General features: G+C 36.5%; 1 protein-coding gene across 11 annotated transcripts in view; it reads left to right on the forward strand.

Annotated features, from left to right (window-relative positions):
• RALYL (RALY RNA binding protein like) overlaps positions 1-20,595 on the forward strand; it is a 402,380-nt gene that overhangs the window by 319,108 nt on the left and 62,677 nt on the right. For all 11 annotated transcript variants that reach the window (XM_069779585.1, XM_069779591.1, XM_069779593.1 and 8 more), the window contains one exon: positions 3,222-3,297. In XM_069779585.1, coding sequence (XP_069635686.1) covers positions 3,222-3,297 — 76 coding nt within the window. The remainder of the gene's footprint in view (positions 1-3,221; positions 3,298-20,595) is intronic.

A 20,595-nucleotide genomic window follows, 5' to 3' on the forward strand; every position in this document is an offset into this window, starting at 1 on the left:
GTGCTGTTGTCTGCACAATCTCTTTTTTATTCATAATGATTCCTTAATATTTCGAATTTCAGTGTTGCATTTATCTTAAAGTTGATGTCTAAGTGAACGTTTATAATATATGAGCAGAGAAAATAATGTAAGAGTCCCTAAGCTGCTCCATTCCCACATAGAAGCAGTGTGAATATCTGTGTCCTTTGTCAAGTTGCCTGGTTCATATTCATGTACAAGTGCAGTAGCTAATTTTACAGCATAAGGAGTGATGCCTCTCTGCATTCCTTGGGGTGGAATCATTAGCACAGGTAAATCTCTGTGTTGCAGCCAACAAATTTATTTGACACACAGTTTATGACCTAGTAGATGTAAATGTCTGCTGTGAAACTAACGATGGATGAAGCAAGAGAACATGTTATCTCACAAGATTTCCAGCTGGGCTAGAAATAATCTATCCCATGAAATGTTGACAAGTTCACTTCTAATCTTAGTTAGAAAATTGAGGTTGGAGTAGATAGTGCTGAAAAATAATGGAGTGAAAATCTGTTCTAACTTTTCAAACTGTTTCCTACATCCATTCTTAACTTACTACAAGGTGCTTAGGGAGTTGCAGAGCTATTCAGTCGCTTTCATATTAAGAGAAAAGCCCCATGTGCACAGCTTTTCTTTGAAATATTTCCTGTGGTAAAGAGAAATTCTGGCTATTACTGTCTGTATAACATAGTTCACTGTTTTCTGCTAGTATATTTAGAGATTTATTTAAGTATGACGGACTCTGATTCTGAACAGCTTTTCAGCTGTGTTTTCTTACAGCATTACTTTTCTGACAGTGTTTGATTAAAATAAAGGGAACACCTAACAAACAGCCCTTAGTCTTCTACACTACTTGTGTTTGTTAAAAGTGGGTGTTGTAGAGCTGCAAATGTACGTCTACAAGAACAATCATCAAGATAGTATTGATCTGTCCCAGAAGGATGTGAAAAAAGTTTTTAAAGTCCTTTAATGTTCATATGCCTAGCAATAGTGACCTGGGCTGTAGCTCTGAAAGAGAAGCAGATGAGAAATATGAAAAATATGTGAAGATAAATCCCACAGTCTCAGGTATTTCCCAAGAAGATATTATAATTCTACTTTTTTTCCTAAAATCTGACCTAGTTGTAGCAGGAGATGGTGAAAGTCAATACAGTCAATGACCTTAAAGCTGACATATTAAAATATTGTGGAAAGGTCTAATTAGCATAAAGGTCACAGGACAGAAATTTCGTTCCAATTCTGTTATTTCCAAGAGCCAATGGAAATGCAGCACTGCTATGAAAATTCCTCAGTGGCTTTCAGAAATGCTTGACGTTTACCTTGTTGGGTCAACATTAGTAGAATTTATATTTCTTCAGATAAGGGAATCATAGCTGAATTTTTAACAGCCATGGAAGAGGAAGATTAATATATACTTAATAAAGCACTTGCTTAAAATTAAGGGCAGGAAAGCATTTCAAGGAGGTATGAAAACTGTCTCTAATATGAATCTAACTTCAGAGAGATAAGTAAAACAAGAAATGTAATATTTTTTTGAAAACTATGATTTAAGAGTAATACAGCTCCTATAAAAGGAATTACAACTAGATTTAATTCCAAAATGCTTCATATTGAGAAAATTTTATCAAAAAGTATATTTTATATAAAATAGTTCTACACAAAAACTTTTCATTTCAGGACCTTGTATAATTTTAAATAAATGTTGGTTTAGCTCAAAATATCAAATTTAAATGGCAAATATATTTAAAATTCTTTTAAATGATTGAAGCATGAAATTTTCAATGGAAAAATCTTTTCTGTCAAAAAATCTGAGGGAAAAACATTTTCAATGTTTCTGATTGTTAAAAGTCAGATGGATTATTTTTTCCACTTTGTGTGAAATAAAAGTAAGTCTCAGACTTTTACTGCAGCTTTTGAAGTCAAGAATAGGTTACATAAAAATGTCTGGCTTTTAGCGTCACTGTGCTGGGCAGTGATGCTTCCTCGTTCTACACCTCAGCTTTCTGCTTCTCTTTTCCCTCCACCACACTCAATTTCAGGTTAAACGTAGACCTTACCAAGAACATGTGCTTCCTTGAAAGTAGTGATCACCACGTGATTCCACAGTAAACAGGATACATTGTTCTTTCACAGCAATTTTACACTGAAATAACTCTGAATGATTTTGTTGACTGTTGGTCTTCTGTGCATTAGTGAAATGGAGGAGAGATTTAGCAGCAGCAGCATTCAAATGGCATGGAATTTGTTTCCTAATCAGAATTTTAACTTTATCCATGTCATTTGTTGTAATGTTGACTTTGTAACATTCAGGCGGGGGTGGGGGGAGAGCTTTTTAATATAGGTTTGTATTTATATAGATAGCTTCCTAAGCTCAAGCAAGGTATTCTCCACAGAAGGGTCTGTGCTTCTTTCTCCATGGGTAACTGTTACAAGCAGACAAAAATGACGGACATGTATTTCCTGGTATGTCTTTGAGTATGATTCAAAAGAAGAGAGTTATTTGAGAACCAGCATGACTAATGTCTATATAAGCTTGACATATTTTTAAATTTCAAGGATAAATACACAGACATAATGTAAGTGAACTTTTAAAAAGCATGCACAAGATTTCTGGTGTTGTTGAGAATTACAAGTACCTGCCCAAGATAAAACATGTACAAAAGCATATTTTTCTCTTTCTCCATACAATTTTTAAAGCCAGAGGGAAAAAAAAAATTTGGTGTAGGAAATAGATACTCTTTTATTTGCTTTTGAAAAGTCTCCTTTTGAGTAGATAGTGAAGTGGCAGTTAAAGATCAGTGTGCATTTCTCTAGACCCTAAAGGGGAACTCTTCAGAACCATTATAGTCCTCCACAACCGAATTTGACTTGAGATCAGTTTGTCTCAACATCTAAAGTTCCATTCAAATCTCCTTCTGAAATAGAAATATGTTATTGCCTTCAGCTTCATGACTGGAAACTCATATATGTTTAAAAAATGTCATTTCTCTCTGCTACCAATAACTCACTTTTTGCCTAAAATCTTCATGCATTAGAACAAGAATTTTTAGGAAAGTTTTATAGCATCAATTCAGAAGTGGTAAAAACCAGATAGGTGTTTTAAGATATGCTGCCCATTTTCACTGTCTATTGAAGGTGCCTTTGCAAACTCACTCTTAACTTTCACACGTTTGGCTTGCTAATATCAAATGTTTGTTTGCTTTCAGATATCAACATGGCAGGAGAACCAAAACCATACAGACCTAAACCTGGCAACAAGCGGCCACTTTCAGCACTTTACAGGTAAGTGAGATTTCATCTTAACTTACTACTAATCAGTTTTTATTAGAAAAATTGTGGTAACCTGCAATGTATCTACCAATGTCATTGTGTAGCCCATGAATGAGACAAAGGAATTTTTTTTCATTCACTCTTTGACGTTCCTACAAAATATAATCAAGCTCCTGTACACACTAAAAGGTTTTGAATGTGAGTAAAAGTGCCAGTATTGCAGTGCCTGTTGTGTACCTGTATGTGTATCAGTGTATCTGTTGACTCATCACAGAACAAAATGTTCTAACTTCTGGAGATAAAGACTGTCCATGTGATGCCTGTCTTAAAAAACTAACTTACATTAACTAGGAGTAAGCCCAGCAAACAAAATTCCTGACATGCTTAGATGCAATGATCACAATATGCACGTAATTCCCCTCTTTTCATTGGAAACAAACACCAGAGTTTCTGTTTGCTGTAAAAAATAAAATACTTAGGATATTTAAATGATAATAGAGGCATTCAGAAGAATAGAAAAAACCAAATCAGTCAGACCAGAATTTTATTTCTTAGTGAAAATACCTAGCGTTTTACTGAGGCCAAAACCTGGTCTCTGCCTTCTCAGTATTCATATCATGGATGTTATTTGCCAATGCAAGAACAATCCAAAGGAAGGGGTTGCAGCTTTAAACTGTAAGAGATACTACACAGAGAGGCTTGCTATACTAAAAAGCTGTTTGAAAAGATGTTTGACAGTGACACTCCTTTAGGATGGAGTAGCAGAATGCAAACCTTGCACAGGTTTTGTTCCAGGGATGCTAAATGTAAGACCCCACCCAAGTGCTCAGTCTGGAATTCAAGCTTTGAATTTAAATAAGTGTTGCATTAAAAAAAGATGTTTGTTTATTCATTTGTTTATGCACTGGTAATTTAATTTTCCCTCCACACCTCCTTTTACTTTTTCTGAAGTGAAAATGGAAGTGCAGGAGAAAAGAAGCAGACTTTAGGCCCATATAAAAGTGTAATGTTTAACAAAATTAGAATGAAGTACAGAATAATATTATAAATCTTTCATTTACTAAACCTACTGACAAAAAGACTGGTGTGATTTGTGAAGTGTTTATTAATGTCCCCACTTCTAGCACTGCAATAAAATTTTTTGTTCTTTTTTTTTTAATGGAGTGCTATTTCAATTTTTAATCCTTATGCTTTATTGCTTGGCTATGGCGTCGTTATTGTGACTTTTTTATTTGCAGGGATCAGTGAAATTAATAATTTCAGAGAAACAGAACTGGTTTCTTATTGATTTGTGTGTCAAGGGTGAGAACTAACTTCTAACAAGACTGGACTTCTTCCTCGGGTGTTCAGGAGGGCATTGATAGTGTCTTTCTCCTATTCCCAGGTGCCTTTTTTCATACAGCTTGTACAAACTTGAAGAAACCCCCACCTTTTTTTCCAAATCAATTAAGCTTAGTGAAGCATTACAGATTGTTAGGGGGATTGACAGGAAAACATGCACACATATATTTCTGCTCAATAAACCTCACTCCTCATAAAAGTACTACAGAATTTATGCTCTAGACCCAGGAAAGGAGTTAGGGCTGATTTCTACTGTCTATGAAATGCAGATAGACTGGCTCTGAGACCAACAGCTCAGCAGTGAAATCAGACACACTTGAGCAGGACTGTTTCAAGCCTGGTCTGGTCTGAAAGCTTCAGATGGAAATTCAAGGATGGGATCTCAGAATGAGACAGCCAGGAGCATTTTATATCTGAGTCCACATGCTACATAATAGTAATGTGAAGTTTTATCATACAGTTCCCCTTAGCTCAAGTAAAAGAAATATTATTTTTCGAGAAAAGGACGCCTGTTTTATCATTACCCTCAACTGCAAGCTGTAAAGCTCTCCAGGTGTTACTGGTAGCCGTGGTCTACTGTGTCCCCGTGTCAGTATTCAAAAGATTTTTGAAGATGTTCTCTGGTTTCTGGCATTTATATGCACTTACATCTCTAAGCTTCTGAATGGTTTCTCATACATACTTGTTCTACAGACAAGACAGGGATAAGAGAGAGACCTGTGGAAAGTTCTGAGGGAACTTTAAAGAGACAAAAGATCTTAGGTTGCATCCTTCTATGGATCTAGTACAGACTATTTCTCTAGAAGATTATGAGAGGCTTTTTTGAGCAACTAAGAGAAGCCTTCATCTGATAGTAATGGAGAACTTTCATTATCTCAGTATCTGTTAGCATAATAACATGAGAAGAGATCAATGGCTTATAAAGCTCCTGACAACTCTGAGAACTACTACTTATTTCAAAACATTATACTGGGTCTGGCTGGCATGGAGTTAACTTTCTTCATAGGATCCCATATGGTGCTGTGTTTTGGATTTGTTACTGAAACACACCAATGTTTTGGCTGTTGCTGAACAGTGTTTGCACAGCCTCAAGACTTTCTCTTTTTCCTATTCTGCCTTCCAACAAACAGTCTGGGGGTGGACAATAAGAGGGAAGGAATACAGCTGAGACAGCTGACCCAAACTGGCCAAAGGGTTATTCTATATCATAAAACATCATACTCAGAAATAAAAACTGGGGAGGTTTTTCCTTCCAAAGTAGCTGTTGCTTGGAGACTGCCTGGTCTGCTTGTGGGAGGTGGAAAGTAATTGCCTTTGCATCCCTTGTTTTTTTCCCTCCTTCCTTCCCTTATTACACAGCATTTATCTCAACCCATGAGGCTTTTTCACTTTTGCTCTTCCTATGCTCTTCTTCATCCCAATAGGGGACAATGTTAGGGGAGTGTGATAGTGACTGTGTGGGTGCTTAGCTGCTGGCCAGGGCCAACCCAGAAGATGGAGAAAGTTAAGAGAGAACTGGTTACTTTAGATTTTATTTTGACTAAAAGATGCATTGGTTAAAATCTTAGTTATCAATCACAAAATATTCACTGTGAAAAGGGAGGACTGAGAGCAGTAGAAATAAGATAATGGATTTCAGAAAGGACAGACTTCAATGAGCTCAGAGAACTGGTAAGTAAGATACCTTAGAAAGAAATTTTAGGGACAAAAGGAGTACAGAAAATCTTACATTGACTGTGCTTAAGGTAGAAGAGAAATTCTTCTGAAGCAGAAGTAGAATAGAGGAGTAATATGGCAGCATCAAGTTTCTTAAACATCCTGAAAAGTGAAAAGGAATTGTACAAAATGTGGAATCAAAACCCCATGACTGGAAGTGAGTAGAAAAGAACAGCAGAGTCATCTAACAGGGTGTCGGAAAGGCTAAGGTGCATAACAGTATAAAAGACAACAAAAAGATTGTCATTAGAGTAACTTCCTCTGCTTTTTTATACTGCTGTTACTTAGTGGGAAAGGAAAGCAGAAAGTAGATGATACAGAAAAGGCTTATTTTGCTTTAGCAAAAAGAGCAAAGAGCAGATACCTCTTTAGCAAAAGAGGTTAGTTGACCAGCTATTTAAGAAAATCAATTTTAACCAGAGGGTATGGAATAAAAGAATTGGCTAACCAGTATTTGAATAAGTGACTTCAATGGAAATGGTATGATGAGATTCACCCTAAAGTGTTCGAAGGACTAGTTAAATATGTGTAGGCACTATCAGTGATTGTTTTCAAAAACTTATGGAGGTCACGTAAGGTTGAAAACCAGTGGGTATGGGCAGGTGTTATACCTATTTTTAAGAAGAGGATGACCTAGAAAATTATCAGGTCAGCCCAGCTTTGATTCCCAGAAATGTACTAGAACAAATTATTAAACAATCAATTTATCAACACCTAGAGAATAATAAAATGGTAAAAAAATCAGGAGCAAATTATGTTGAAGCAATATAATTTCCTTCTCTGACAAGATAGCTGAGTTAGTGGATAAAAAGGAAACAGTAGATGTGCTACATGGTCATTTAAACAAGCTTTAACACTTACCACATGTGGAGTTTTCGTAATCATGTTCAGGAAATTTGGCTAGAAGAAACTGTCTTAAGGTAGACATCCAATGGAAAAACAGTGACTGTGTACAGCATAGTGTTAAGGATAACAACTATACTTATAACTAATGTTATTGCATCTCTGAAGAGAAACCTGCATCACATGTATAGCTGGATATACACATGAGTAATACAGAGCAACCGATGTATATGATGATGATGATACCCACGTAATTTGCTTGTGTCCAAGTCATTAGATCCACTTTGGCCTGGAATGGTATAAAAATACTTGGTCATACATCAGTTCAGGATCTACATTCTTTTTTTTATCCTTTATAGTTTTATAGTCTGTGTGGAAATAATCTCATTTAATCTCACCTATGTGAAATTTAGCATGCGCCTAAACATGAGACACATCATTTTTTTTTTCAGCTATAGGAATAACTAGATGCAAGACAGATAAGCATATATAATTTCTTCTTCAACTTACACAGGCAGTCATTCACATATCCAAACTCTCCTTTGTTCTCCAGTTTATTGTTTCACTTATACTTCTTTTCATATCTTTTTGATGCTAGCATTCCTGGTACAGATCTTTGAAAAAAAGGCTACAATTAAAAGTGATACAGAGAATTTAAAAGGCATCATGGACCTAATGAATTCAGAAAAAAATTCTGTCATTCACTGGACTAGGATTTACTTCCACTTCTTCTTCTCTCTTAAATGTAATTTAATACCCTAATTCCTATCAGATGAAGATCCCATTGATCACAACCCTTAACTGCTGGAGGGCAGACTTGCACTGCTTGGAATAATCCCACAAGACACTGTCCCAGACAACATTGGGGGCCAGGAGAGATGGCTGATTTCCAAGGATCATCTCCTCCAAGTTCAAGAACGGTTCATCCTGATGAACAAGAAATCAAGCAAAGGTAGCATGTGGCCTGCAGAGATGAACAAGGAGCTCCTGAAAAAAATTAAAACATAAAAAAGAGGCATAAAAAATGTGGAAGTAGCAACAGGTGGCCTGGGAGATATATACAGACACTGTCTAAGCATGCAAGGATGGAGTTAGAGTGCTGTGGGAGCGGGTCAATGTCATTGTGAGGCCACTCAATCCATACTAAAAGAACTTCCATTTTGGATTAGGCCTTAAATATACTTGGAGAACAGAAAGATTTAGGCTTTGCTTTAGAAAGCTGCTAAACACATTATTAACTTTAAGCATATTCATTGAAGAACTACAGATACGCTTAGGTTAGTGCCCAAGAATCACCTTAAATCTAACATAGCTGTTAGCTCCAGCAACATTCTTCCTGATCTGCATTGCTGCTCAGTATGTGAGGGGGGACGTAAATCCCAGAATGTTCAAAATTGTTGCGAATTTCCTTTTTTAGAATAGCACTTCTGCACAAAACCAAATGCCTGACAAATCTGAATCTTAAAATTATTTTACATCTTGTTATTTTGGTCTAGCCTCAAGCAGAAGTTAATTTTACTGGCTAATCTTCATATCTTTGAAACACAAGGTGAAGATTAAAGGTGCTGACATAAATGTGTTAAAGCACTCTTTGGGAGCATTGTTGTGGTAAAATAAACGATCACACTTTGTCTTTTTAATTTAATGGTGTTTTGATCAGTATTTCACTAAAGCAGTTCTCTGTCAGCATAAAGTTCATTTACTGTTTTTTTCCTCTGGGTTTGTGCTCCAACATACCAAAGTAGAATCAACAACGAATACTCTGATGGACCAGCATTCTGTTTCTCTACATCATAAAAGAATATTTCAACTATTTATTGTTCATTTCAGTCCACCACCGTGTTATGAGGTGTTAAATAAGTCTGAAAGCTTTTTCTCCATTTCGGAGGTCTTTGCTGGGGTTATTAAAACAGGACGAGGCTCTCCTAGTTCTTAACTCTGGAGGTTGCTAATGGCTCCATCCCCAGTTGCTCCAGAAATGGGCCCAAGCTCCAGGCCAGGCAGAGCAGAGCCACTGTGCACACACTGTCTGTGGCTCGCCTTGCCCCAGGATGGACTCACCATGTCCCCTCTGTACGGCTGTCAGCATGGGGGTAGGCTCAAAATCTTCTCTGGCACCCCTCTAGGGGTAACAAAGATGGGGGGGATTTGAGAAGAGCAGGGGCAGGGAGGCACCTCTTTTGGAGTCTCTTGAAATAACAGAAAGGCTGTGCTACAAGCTAGCAGAATGATGGGATTTTTAAGTGGCATGAAAATGAGTGTGGCTACTGCAGGCCCAATGCATGAGGTGGTGGTGGGGACCTGCTGGAGACCGTGCAGGGCATGGGGAGCCAGAGCTAGTGCAGTGATGCTGGTACAACTGGGATGGGATTGGGAGCAAACTGTCCCAGGTCACATCTGAGCCTGCTTTCTGAGAAAACTAGTTTGTTTACCAAAGACAGACCCCCAGGAGTAAACTAATATTTGTGTAATGTAGGAAAGAAGGGGACTAGGATTTGAAAGAAAAGTGGGAAGGCAATTTACTCAGCACTGCCAGTATATCTAGTCAACCTCTTTGCTCTACACAATTTAATATTGTAGTTGTCCTATAAAAATTTCCAGGACCAATTTAGCTAAGACTAACCCCCTCGTCGTAAGTTATTTTCACCCTTGCCAAACTCCAAGCTTCCTTATAAGGCCACAATAAGCAAAACTGGCCTTGCTCCAATGGCACACCTTGAAGGTGCAGAGAGGAGTTATTCAAGCCACACTCCTCCCAGTGTTCCCATTGCTGGCTGAGTATGAAACTGCCTAGCCTGGGATCCATCCAGATGAGGCATGTCCTGGAGTGAGACAATTAGCAGGATGGATTTAGTGGACGGATCAACAAGACCAGGAAATACTGAGTGAAATCCTGTCTCGCCGTGTTGCCTTGGCTGGCCAGATCTCCACCCAGCGGTGGCTGAGTTCCCGCAGCACTGCCCATCCATAGCATGGCGTGGTCCTGGCAAAGGGGTCTGTCGAGGGCAAGTTCTTTCTAAGCCGGACCCTGAAGTTTCAGGCTTGTGGTTCAGCACTCCCTGAGTTGTATTAGACACCATGGTCTTTTCCTATTCCCAACCACTTCTCCATGTAATGCAATTGAAATGTATATTCAGCATGCTTGATTTAACATGCTACTAATTAGCCATATTAAACAGACTTTACTTTACAATTTCATAAGTCCATGGCCTCTGGAGGAAATTATTTTATTTAAATGTCTAATATTAATATACTGGAAAGAGATGCTCTTCTATTTACAGGGTATGATTATGTTTTTATATCAAAGTTTTATTTTTCTTTGACAAAAATACTTTATCAGTTTCCTCAGTACATTTTACTTTTATAATCTCTATCACAAAACTGATTGGATTATGTTACACATCTTGCATTTCCTTTGGTTTTGCAGTTTTATTTTATAGCAGAGGTTTAAAGAATTGCTTACAGTCTTTCTCTACTTGCTCTATACATCTCAGTTTTATTTTAAGATATCATTTGTAGAGTTTGGTGTGGTTTGGTTTGCCTCTCACAGAGCCATCCATTATTTTGGGTTGTTTTTCAGAGCAGTCCTGGGTGCCCTTCATTTCAGGAGAAAGTGTGAAAGGCACAGTGATGGGCAATGTGATCTCTTCTTCCAGGGTAGGAGGCTTCTTGAGATCATTCCTCCCATTAGGAAGTGCACCATAAACTCAACAAATTCTGTGCCAAACAAGCATTACTATTCTACCTGAATACTGCAGTATTTTACATAATTGCTGCTGTAGTGTGCCATTGGCAGTGTATGAACAACATGCTTTAACCTATTGACATATAATAAAAATAACTTCAGGTATAAGGATCTTTCTTGATTGAATATTGTCTTAGACTTCCAACAACTTGCTTCTTTAATTCCTTTTTTTTTTCATAATGGATTTGTGTGTCCATTTTTATCACTGGCCTACAGAAGCCTAAAGACACAGTCCAGACAACAGAAAATAAACATGATCAATTATTTTCTGATACTTTACATTTGCATCGAATTGTGATTATGCCTCTTACTTTATTCTACATACTGAATGAAAAATAATCATTTATGCTTATGGAACATAATCTTTTGATGAATATTTCATATTAAGATTACATAGTGTGACATTTCTTCTGAATCAAAGTGCTTCCTTTTTACAGAAATGTATCTTCTTGATGCCTTTGATTACCTTCCTTCATGAAACAAGCTATTTTATTTCAGTACAATGGAATGAATCTAAGATGAGTGTTGCTCTACAGTTCTTATCCTGACAAAAGATATAGCTTCCATAAAACAACATTTCTAGGCATGTTTAAATGAAGATAATTTTAGGTCTAGTAGGATATTATTTACATTCATTTCATCAAAGAATGTTCTCAGTGATCACATTTGAAGCAGTCATTACTGTACAGAAAAAATGATCACTTAGTCTGAAATTCTCACTTAAAATTCACAACAAACAATGCAAATTTTGCTTGTGTCAAGAAATTAAGTAGCATTCTCAACTGTATTAGAAAAGTTAAAAGGCACAAATAGAAAGCTACAGCAGATCCAGTGATTCCATTTGGTCTGAATTTTTGTTTACTTTCTTTCAAGGAAAAAGTCCCATGTCAAATAACTAAAATCATAGGAATTAGAAAAAAAATGTCTGCTGATGGAAGGCAACACATGCAGCTCTGCATTTCTGATTTATGTCAGTGTAACTGCAATCAATTTGGTCCCAGAGATGTTTAAAGAACAAATCCATGTGCTCAGAGGGTTTGGGAGAGCCAGCCAAGGACACAAGTTTGCCCTTTCACATGATCTAGAGCATGAATGTGCAGCACCTGATAAGTTTAGAGGGGAGAAAATGGTAGGGGGGGTGTCTCAGGACCCTAGTAACACCCAGGAAAACCTTTGCTTCTGGACACAAATTACAGATAGAGAAAAAGTTCAAAAGACCAAAATACATCAAATACACTTGTCATCTTTATTTGTTCATTCAATCATATTATTCTTAATATGTCTGGTAACTCCAATAACAACTAGGACAACAAAACTAGTTTTGTTTTTTTCTTTTTTTTAAATCTTCCCCTTCATTATTTTAAAAATACTACTAACTCCCTTTTAGAATCTATCCCTAGTGACTAGGGCAGATATTCCTTCTCAGATTATCAGTATATCTTAAAACTTACGTTTTTTTCTCATGTTTGTTTATATTCACCTTCACCAGAGGTTTTAAACTATGGTCTTAACTTAGATCCATTTTAAAGTATGTCCTAGATAGACTTAAAGACTAGTACTTGCCTTTGTTCCCATCTCCCCTCAAGTTATTGTTTAGACTTACACAGTCTTTTCCCAGTTTTTTTTTTTTCTTTCTTAAGAGGAAGACAGTGACACCAATTTACACACATCTGCTGAGGAGCTGCATCCCTTTTCCTAGCTCAGTACTTTTCCTCTTGTAGAAGACGATATATGGTATCACATGACTGATGTTGTTTTCTTCCACAGAAGCCCAGACACCATAATCACACTCATGCTCAGAGATTAGCAAGTTTGGAGAAGAATAGCCTGTTCTCCTATTATTGCTTTTTTTTTTTTTTTTCCTGGTGTTTAATCTTCTTTCTTACTTTTTTGATCTCCTATGAAACCTGAAGCAATATACTACAGCTAAGTAACTAACTGTAAAACCATCTTATTCTTTTCATGGTTTTTAATCACTGTTTATACCACAGTGGAACAGAAAACATATTCACAACCTTCTGATGGCATTGAAATTATTATGACTCCTTCATTATCCAAGAATTTGCTAATACAAATGAAAAAAGTTTGGCTTATAATTCAAAAAAATAAATTCCTAAAAGATCCAGAGTATTGATGGTTTCACCTGCAGGCAAACAGAAATAATACTTTCAGTCATTCATTCAGTTTAGATCTTGACAGTCTGATCCCTGTTCCTATCACTTATTACATGCGAGATTTCTACCTTTTATTACTGTATGGCTTCTTGCTTTTGATTTAAGAAATAATCAGAATTTGGATTCAGTGTGTTCTAGCAGAAAGAAGATGTCTTCTGTAGATACTCAGCTGTGTTTCAGTTAGCTTAAAAAGAAAAAGGGTAGTACCTACAGCATATTAAAAAAAAAATCAGAAACCAGGCACCATGGTCATTTTTCCACATTTGAGTTTTAGTGAAGCAGGCATCATAGAAATAGTATCCGGTTTTGCAATCACTGCTGTTTGGTAACTGTCTTATTAACTTTATAGAGGTCTTAAAAGTAAGGACATAGGGTTCATGACACAGAATAGAGAAGGGCCTGTCCTAACATCTCAAATGAACAGCAGGATTCTTCATTTTCAGGAATTTATGAAACCCTTAATTGCAGCAGTAATCAGAGATGCAGGGGAAGGCTGTGCTTCAGAGCACCACTTTGTGGGCTCATAATTAGGCATCGGTTCTCACATAATGTAACACCTCTAATTGTATAGAAGGCTGTAATTCAGCCTGGAAGCTGCTGATGTACTGCAAGGGCACAGTTTAGGTGGCTTACAAACAGCAATAGAAATATGATGCTGGGTTATAGATTTAGTATTCTGAGAATAAATAAGGAAGGATGGATAAATGAGAGGCTGTAACTTGTTATATATTTTAAAGTCTTATGAATAATATCGAAAGAAGAAATTTAAAGTATACTTAGTTTAAGAGAAAATGGATTGTTAAGTAAGATTACAAATAGCATGGAAGGTTATGCTGTGTGCAACACAGAGGAACAATAGCAGTATATTAATATGCAGTGAATTATTAACAATTAAATTATCCCACAAGTTTATTTCTTGGTGAATTCTGCTAGTTTTGGAGTACACTGTCTCCAGTTATGTTATCCAGCCTGCCAGGACCAATACTTAGATAGCACTGTTGGTGCATAATGTCAAATGTAATTTTATTTTTTAAAGAATAGGTTACAAATTGCATGCCTTTTTGGTAGATTATGTTGTCGGTATTCCCAGGACTTATAGCAAAAGCATTGGCTATTTTACTGAAAAGTAACAAATGTATTCATAAATGTGTGTGAATTTATGATGAGTCCTAAGAAATGAGCAATTTCTAATATCTATTGGCATAAAAATGTATGTTGTATTTTTCAGTCTTGCAAGAGTGAAATTATTCTAGGAAACAGCATGACACACATGAATCATACATTGTCAGAGCAGTGGCCCTCCTGTAACTACTTTTAAGTGTTAGTAGTGTCATTGAGGGAAAAGGAGATTAAACCTCTACCCTTGGGATCCTCAAAGGCAATGCCTGCATTAACCTTCATCTATTTGTGACTACAAATAGCCATGCAGTAAAGTAGTATTGATTGCGTGCATTAGATCAGTCAACACTGTTTTGTTCAGCCCACCCTGATGAACTCATTCTATACATTTTTAGACCAGTACATATTGACCCGAATGTTCTTACTCTGATTTAGAGAAGAGGGTCAGGTGACATCAGCTTCATCCAAAGAATGATTAAAGCTCTCAGAAAGAGGGCTTTAAGGTAGATAGATAAGTACACCACTACATTTTTTTCAAAGTTCTTTCTTTCATTGGGACCACAGATTTTTTCAAAATTTAGCAACTATTAGCATATCACAGGAAAAAGCAAATTAAAATTGACAGCAGTGGCATGGAGTTGCTTCATTCTCCAGAGTTTGTTTCCTTTGCTTACTTGAACAACGGTACCAAATTGAGCATGTTTTCAGTTTGGGAAGGGGATCAGAGTTAGGAGTGTTCTTAGCTGAAGGAAAATGAATTCTTATTCTTGATTCTTGCAAGAATCTTACTTTGAATTTAAGCATTCATTTCTTCATGACTGGAAACATCATACAGATGTGGTGTACAGATTAAATTCAGTTTCATTTCCTTATCACTCCGTTTGGCTTCAGGAGACTTCTCTTGGGTGGTGTGGGAAGAAACTGTAGTCCATAACTATCTAAGAAGGTGTTCATATGTAGAGTCTGAATTAATTTCTCTCCAAGTCACAACTTAGTTTATTTATCTCAGCCATGAGAATCCATGCTACTGTTCATGTTGTCTTTGTAAATTATGGATTCCTAGGCGAAAATACAGCAAAGTCAGGTACAAACTATCATCACCTACTGAAACTCTATTAGATGGATATGATACTATTTTTTAGTTTTAGGTCTCTGAAAAAAACCCTGTATTATTACACAATCGTCGGATGACTTAGAGCTTTTGTGTTTTCCTCTCTTCTTGCTGCCTAAAATTTAGGCCACCCATTAATGAGGATTATTGGAAACTACTTCCTTTACTGTTCTTCCCCATGCCTCCCTTTCCTACCACAACACAAAAACCCTTCCATCCCATGTGTTGTAACAGTAGCGCACTCAGTATCCAACATGGCAAAGTACATTTTTACTGGTATATCAAAACCAGCTTTTGCATATGCTGATTTATGTTTCATCCAAGCCTCTTGCCATTGTGAAAATTAGCATAGGGAAGAGGCAGTCTCTTTAAAGCACTTTCTCCCTGTATTGAAAGATACCTTTTATTCAGTTTTTCAACCGTCAAATTTTAGAGATAATTCCAGACAGACTATTCAGTCATACTCTGCTAACTGATGGCTAAAGATTATCTGTCCTATTAATTCATGTGGAAATAAATCCTAGGAGCCTCTGAAACTTGTACTTATGTCAAGAATTTGATGTTTACAAATTAGGTAACAAGATTCAGATTTTGCTAGGAAACTAGCTAAATGTGGTCATACGCTATGTACATCTGTAACAAAACTATTATAGAGTAAGGCAGAAGAAATTAAAAGGGACAAACCTTGCTTTATCTTGGGCTGACTTTGAAAACCCCCATGAGATTGCATCTGGTTTTCAGTGCACAGTGCCAGCATGCTAGGTTAGACAGCTTGACATCGGGTACTGCAGACAGTATCCTATGCTAAGTGTTCCCTGAAAACCTTTTCCTGCACAGAGTGCTCTGGCACTATCCTATCAGGGGCTTAGATGCTAAGTAGAACTGGCTAAATGAAATGTACTACATCAATAGCCAGTGATTTTTGCAGGGTTTTTTTTTTTAAATTAAACAAAACCAAAACCAAAACCCTTGATACTTTTGCATATACCTTTTTGGTGTCTGGACATATAAAATGCTTAAAAATCATATGATATATGTGCTAAGCCAAATATTCCATTCCTTTGACTTCAAAACTCTGGGTAAAGCAGCTCCATCTTGCAGCATATTAAATGCAGAGTAACTGCATTAGTGCAAACCAAACCTAGGGTAAGCGCAAGCACTCAGAGACAGAAAACGCTCTAACCATGCTCTCTCACTGGGACCAACCATAATTTCAGTTTTCTGTATCACCAGAAATTAGGTTGTATAAGATCCACATCACCTACAGATATATTGGAAAGTTAACTTCTTTAGGGTGCAATTTTTTCCTCATGGGGCTTGGGAAAACCTGATGCTTCAAGAAGTTATCTAAGTTATTTTCAATGTTAAATAATTAAAATTGTCAGAAATCATAAGATATTAGAAAAATTGTATATTTTTTGTCAGTCAGAATGCATACTGTCTTGCAGTACTCTTTAAGTGGCTAGATATATATTAAGGATTATATATAGATCTGCATATAGACACTCTGGTAGCCAAAGGGATAACCTTATTGAAGTAAACCTCTGTTTATCCCTAGAGGGCTTACTAGTGTAGTAGCTTAATTATTGAATAAATTCTTCAGTAATTAGCAAAATTTAGTTTTAGTAGACTTAAATATTCTAGTTATGAACTTTAATCAAATTCGGATTAACTATGATCTGAGAATAGAAGAGATGAAGCATGTGCTGATTGAAGAACATTGCTCATTGCCACTGCAATGATTCAGAGGAGATAAAGAACAAAAATGCAGAACAAAGGAGAACCTAAAGTATTTCTGTGTGAGTTGCAACATCAGTTTTTACTGTAACATACAACATACTTGTGTTATAGCATCAAGTTGTGTTCCTCACATGATAGCTGTACCTCAAGTGAGATGTTGGGACATGTCAGTATTTAAAATAGGCTGAAATGGAAGTTAACCTGAAACATCCCTGGAGAAGATATTGCAAAGCACCTGTGTGATTTAGGACCTGCTTGGCAGGTCCTGAATGCTAAAGACTTCTTTCAAAATGGGAATTAGATGGAACCAGCAAGGGATTACATGGTAAAAATTATTTCTCAGGAGTGAAGCATCAATAGCTTACAAGCATGCTTATTTAGACTGGTAGCCTTTTTACTTGGTTCCTCCTCTGTCATCTAGTGATTGTCCCAGCCTTTCATGTTCTGTGACTCTAGTGAGCTGTTGCAGGAAGATAGTCCCTAAGGTCTGTATGTGCAGAAACTTTAGGCTTCTTGTCGTGGAGCAGAAAGGATCTAAATGACAGAAACTCCTAGATCACTAGCAGGAAGACCCAGAGTTGGAAGCATCAGCTCCAGCTGATATTTTCAAGATAGAAGCACCTATTTCACAGAGGATACTTGGAGGACCTAATAACCTCTGCCTGATATGGCATTTCCATTACTCTAAAGCTCCTTCTCATCTTCTAAACTCTTAATTTCTCTCCTTCGATTCTCTCCTTCTAAGTCCACCCTGTTATAAAATGCTGTGCCCAAAGCTGGCACAGTACAGCAGCTGAGGGATTCATCAGCTCTGAGGAAAGATGTTTTAGCATATTCCCACACTAAACAGTATCCTGCTACTCAGTTCCTGCTCTCTTGAAGTTCATTTTTTTGCAACACCTAGCCAGTTATCCTCCATTCCATATACATATAAAGTAGCTCTTATTCTCAAATTCTCACTGGACTTACTTTTTCTTTTTTAAATTTCATTACACTGATTTCAGACTATTTCTCCAATTTATCAAACTCTGTTCACTGGACTGTTTAAAACCAGCTTTTTGTCATCTATTTTAGATGCATAGTCCCTATTTTGTTGTTCAAATCATTTATGCAAACCAAAACTGAACAAAACATAGCACTGAGTGTTCCGAGTATTTAATGTGACCTCTTTCTCACTGGCATAATCATTTGTGTATGCGCACGTTGGGGTTTTTTTGCTTAATGTGTATTTACCTTAAGGTAATTAGATCATATGTTCCCAGATTGAATATGAGACTTTATATAAGGCACTATCAAAAGCTTTAAAAATCAGGCTAAGTCTTACCTATTATCTGTTTCTTCTTCTATCCACTAAGTCAGTTATCATGTCAAAGGAGTAAGTTTGCACTGAGAAATGACATTTTGAGTTTGCAGTACTTTAGTTTCTATCCATGCTTTGAGGGATGAATTTCATTTTGTACTGGAATTTTTATGTTTCAATAAATAACAGAAGCATTTAGCTCTGTGGAATAGAACTTCCCAGGGCATTCATATTTCCATATTAATACAGTATTTGATATTACACAATAGTTGTGAAAAGAATACAGTTTATGTTGTTTTTCTAACCAGAGTCATCAATTGCAATGTCAACCATCAGTTGGAAGTTGAACTTATTAAATTTATTAAGAACAAGTGTAAAAGTTGACATGAAGCTGTAAATTATTCCTCCATACCCTCTGCTTCTGAAACACTACTGAGAGATTAGATTTTCTATACAGTTGGTCTAACATTTATCTATTCCAGGATATGACAAAGTTTCTTAATAAAACTTCCCAATGTTTATAATTATATTTATGGAAGTTTCAGAAGACAGAATGAGCTTCTTCCCTTTTATTCTTTTATTAGTACTGCTTGCATTGCATACAAATATTGGGAGTTACCAAAAGTAATAATGTGCATGCTTTAAAAAGGACAGGAATTAGAGGACAAAATGTGAACAATACTGCTTAAAAATTTCTGAAGGAAGATGTCTTCTGATCAATAATGACTGTTGACTTCAAACCACGAAGTCAACATGCAGAGAAAAATGCAACCCTGGTCGATTACTGTGAATGGCAAAATACCTCAGTTTCTTTTGAAAGCTCCTTTGAGTTGTCCTTGGTTATAATTTTAAAAATTAAATTCATTGGCAAACAGGGCAAGCTATAAATCTCAGTATTCTTTGACTTCACATATTTTTGCTAAATCTTTGGTTCCTAATGCTCTACAGTGCAAAGAGATAGACATGCTTGACAGGTAAATGTCAGCCACATCAATCATACAAAATATACATTAACGCTATACAGCCAATTCATCAAGCGACTGAAGTCCAAAATGCTTTTTTAGTTGGCCTGACTTTCCAACATGGCTTGAATGAAAAGCTTGAATCCTCTGAATTTCTGTTAGAGGTATTAACTCTTCCAGTCCCCCTGAAAACTGCAGTCACTATTCTTGCATTTTACAGGCAAACAGAAAACGTGTGATGTCAGCAACACACTCTGGTTATCCTCCTTGGGAATTCTGATTTGAAGATTGTACCCCAAAATAGTGACTCATCTAAAAAATTTTGGTTCCTGACCATCATTTTCCCTGTATCAGGGTAGACAGTTTTGTTATATTAAGAAGTCAGAATAAGAATCCTAACAAATGCCTTAAATTCCATATGTTTTTCTTACTAACTCCTTAGAGATTAAATTATATGATCACCATGAGGAAGAATATATTGATTCATAATGAGTTGCCTTGGAGAATGCTTGGCTAAAATTCATTTGCTTGTGTACAGCACTGATATTTTTAGAAATGTTATCCACTTTGTCCTGTAAATAGGTTTTGGGAAGGAGAGGCAAGGATTCCTTAACAAGAAATGATATTGATTTATGTATCTTGGGTCGGGCATCAGATATAAAAAGCCATCTTGCCTGTAATCTTACTAGGAGAATTATGCAAGGAAAGTGGAGTTTACTTTGGGATCTTCCTGTCCTTAAATGATTTGTTTACAAGTCAAAGAGGAATACACATGCCCTTACTCTAGTCACATTTCCTTGTATGTTTGTCTTCAAACCTTGAAAAATTTGTCCATCTACTTGTTCAGTCCATGTCAAAGATGGGATTTAAATAATTGGCATTAGCAGCAAAGAAAATCATGAAATACACAATTATGTTAATCAGATCTTGTAAATGTCTCTCCAAGACAGGTTGCAAGGGGTGAAATACTAAATGGGAAATTTCTAGGGTCCTTGTTTTAAACACAGAGTGTGACAGTACTGTAATGTGTATGGGTATATATTGGGGTATAATGGGTATAAATTGATTGCCTATGCCTGTTTGGTTTACAGTGACTGATATTAATTGAGCAATTTATATAGTGTAAAAATCCTTTTTCCTCCTGCAAAAGATTATCCAGGATATGTAGATAAGAAAGTCAGACCTTTCAGAAAATCTTAGCTCAGAATCAAAGGGAAACACAACCTCAGCTTGCCATGTCCCAGTCATGCTACCGATTA

The sequence above is a fragment of the Haliaeetus albicilla genome, chromosome 3, assembly GCF_947461875.1.
Source record: "Haliaeetus albicilla chromosome 3, bHalAlb1.1, whole genome shotgun sequence".
NCBI lineage: Eukaryota > Metazoa > Chordata > Aves > Accipitriformes > Accipitridae > Haliaeetus > Haliaeetus albicilla.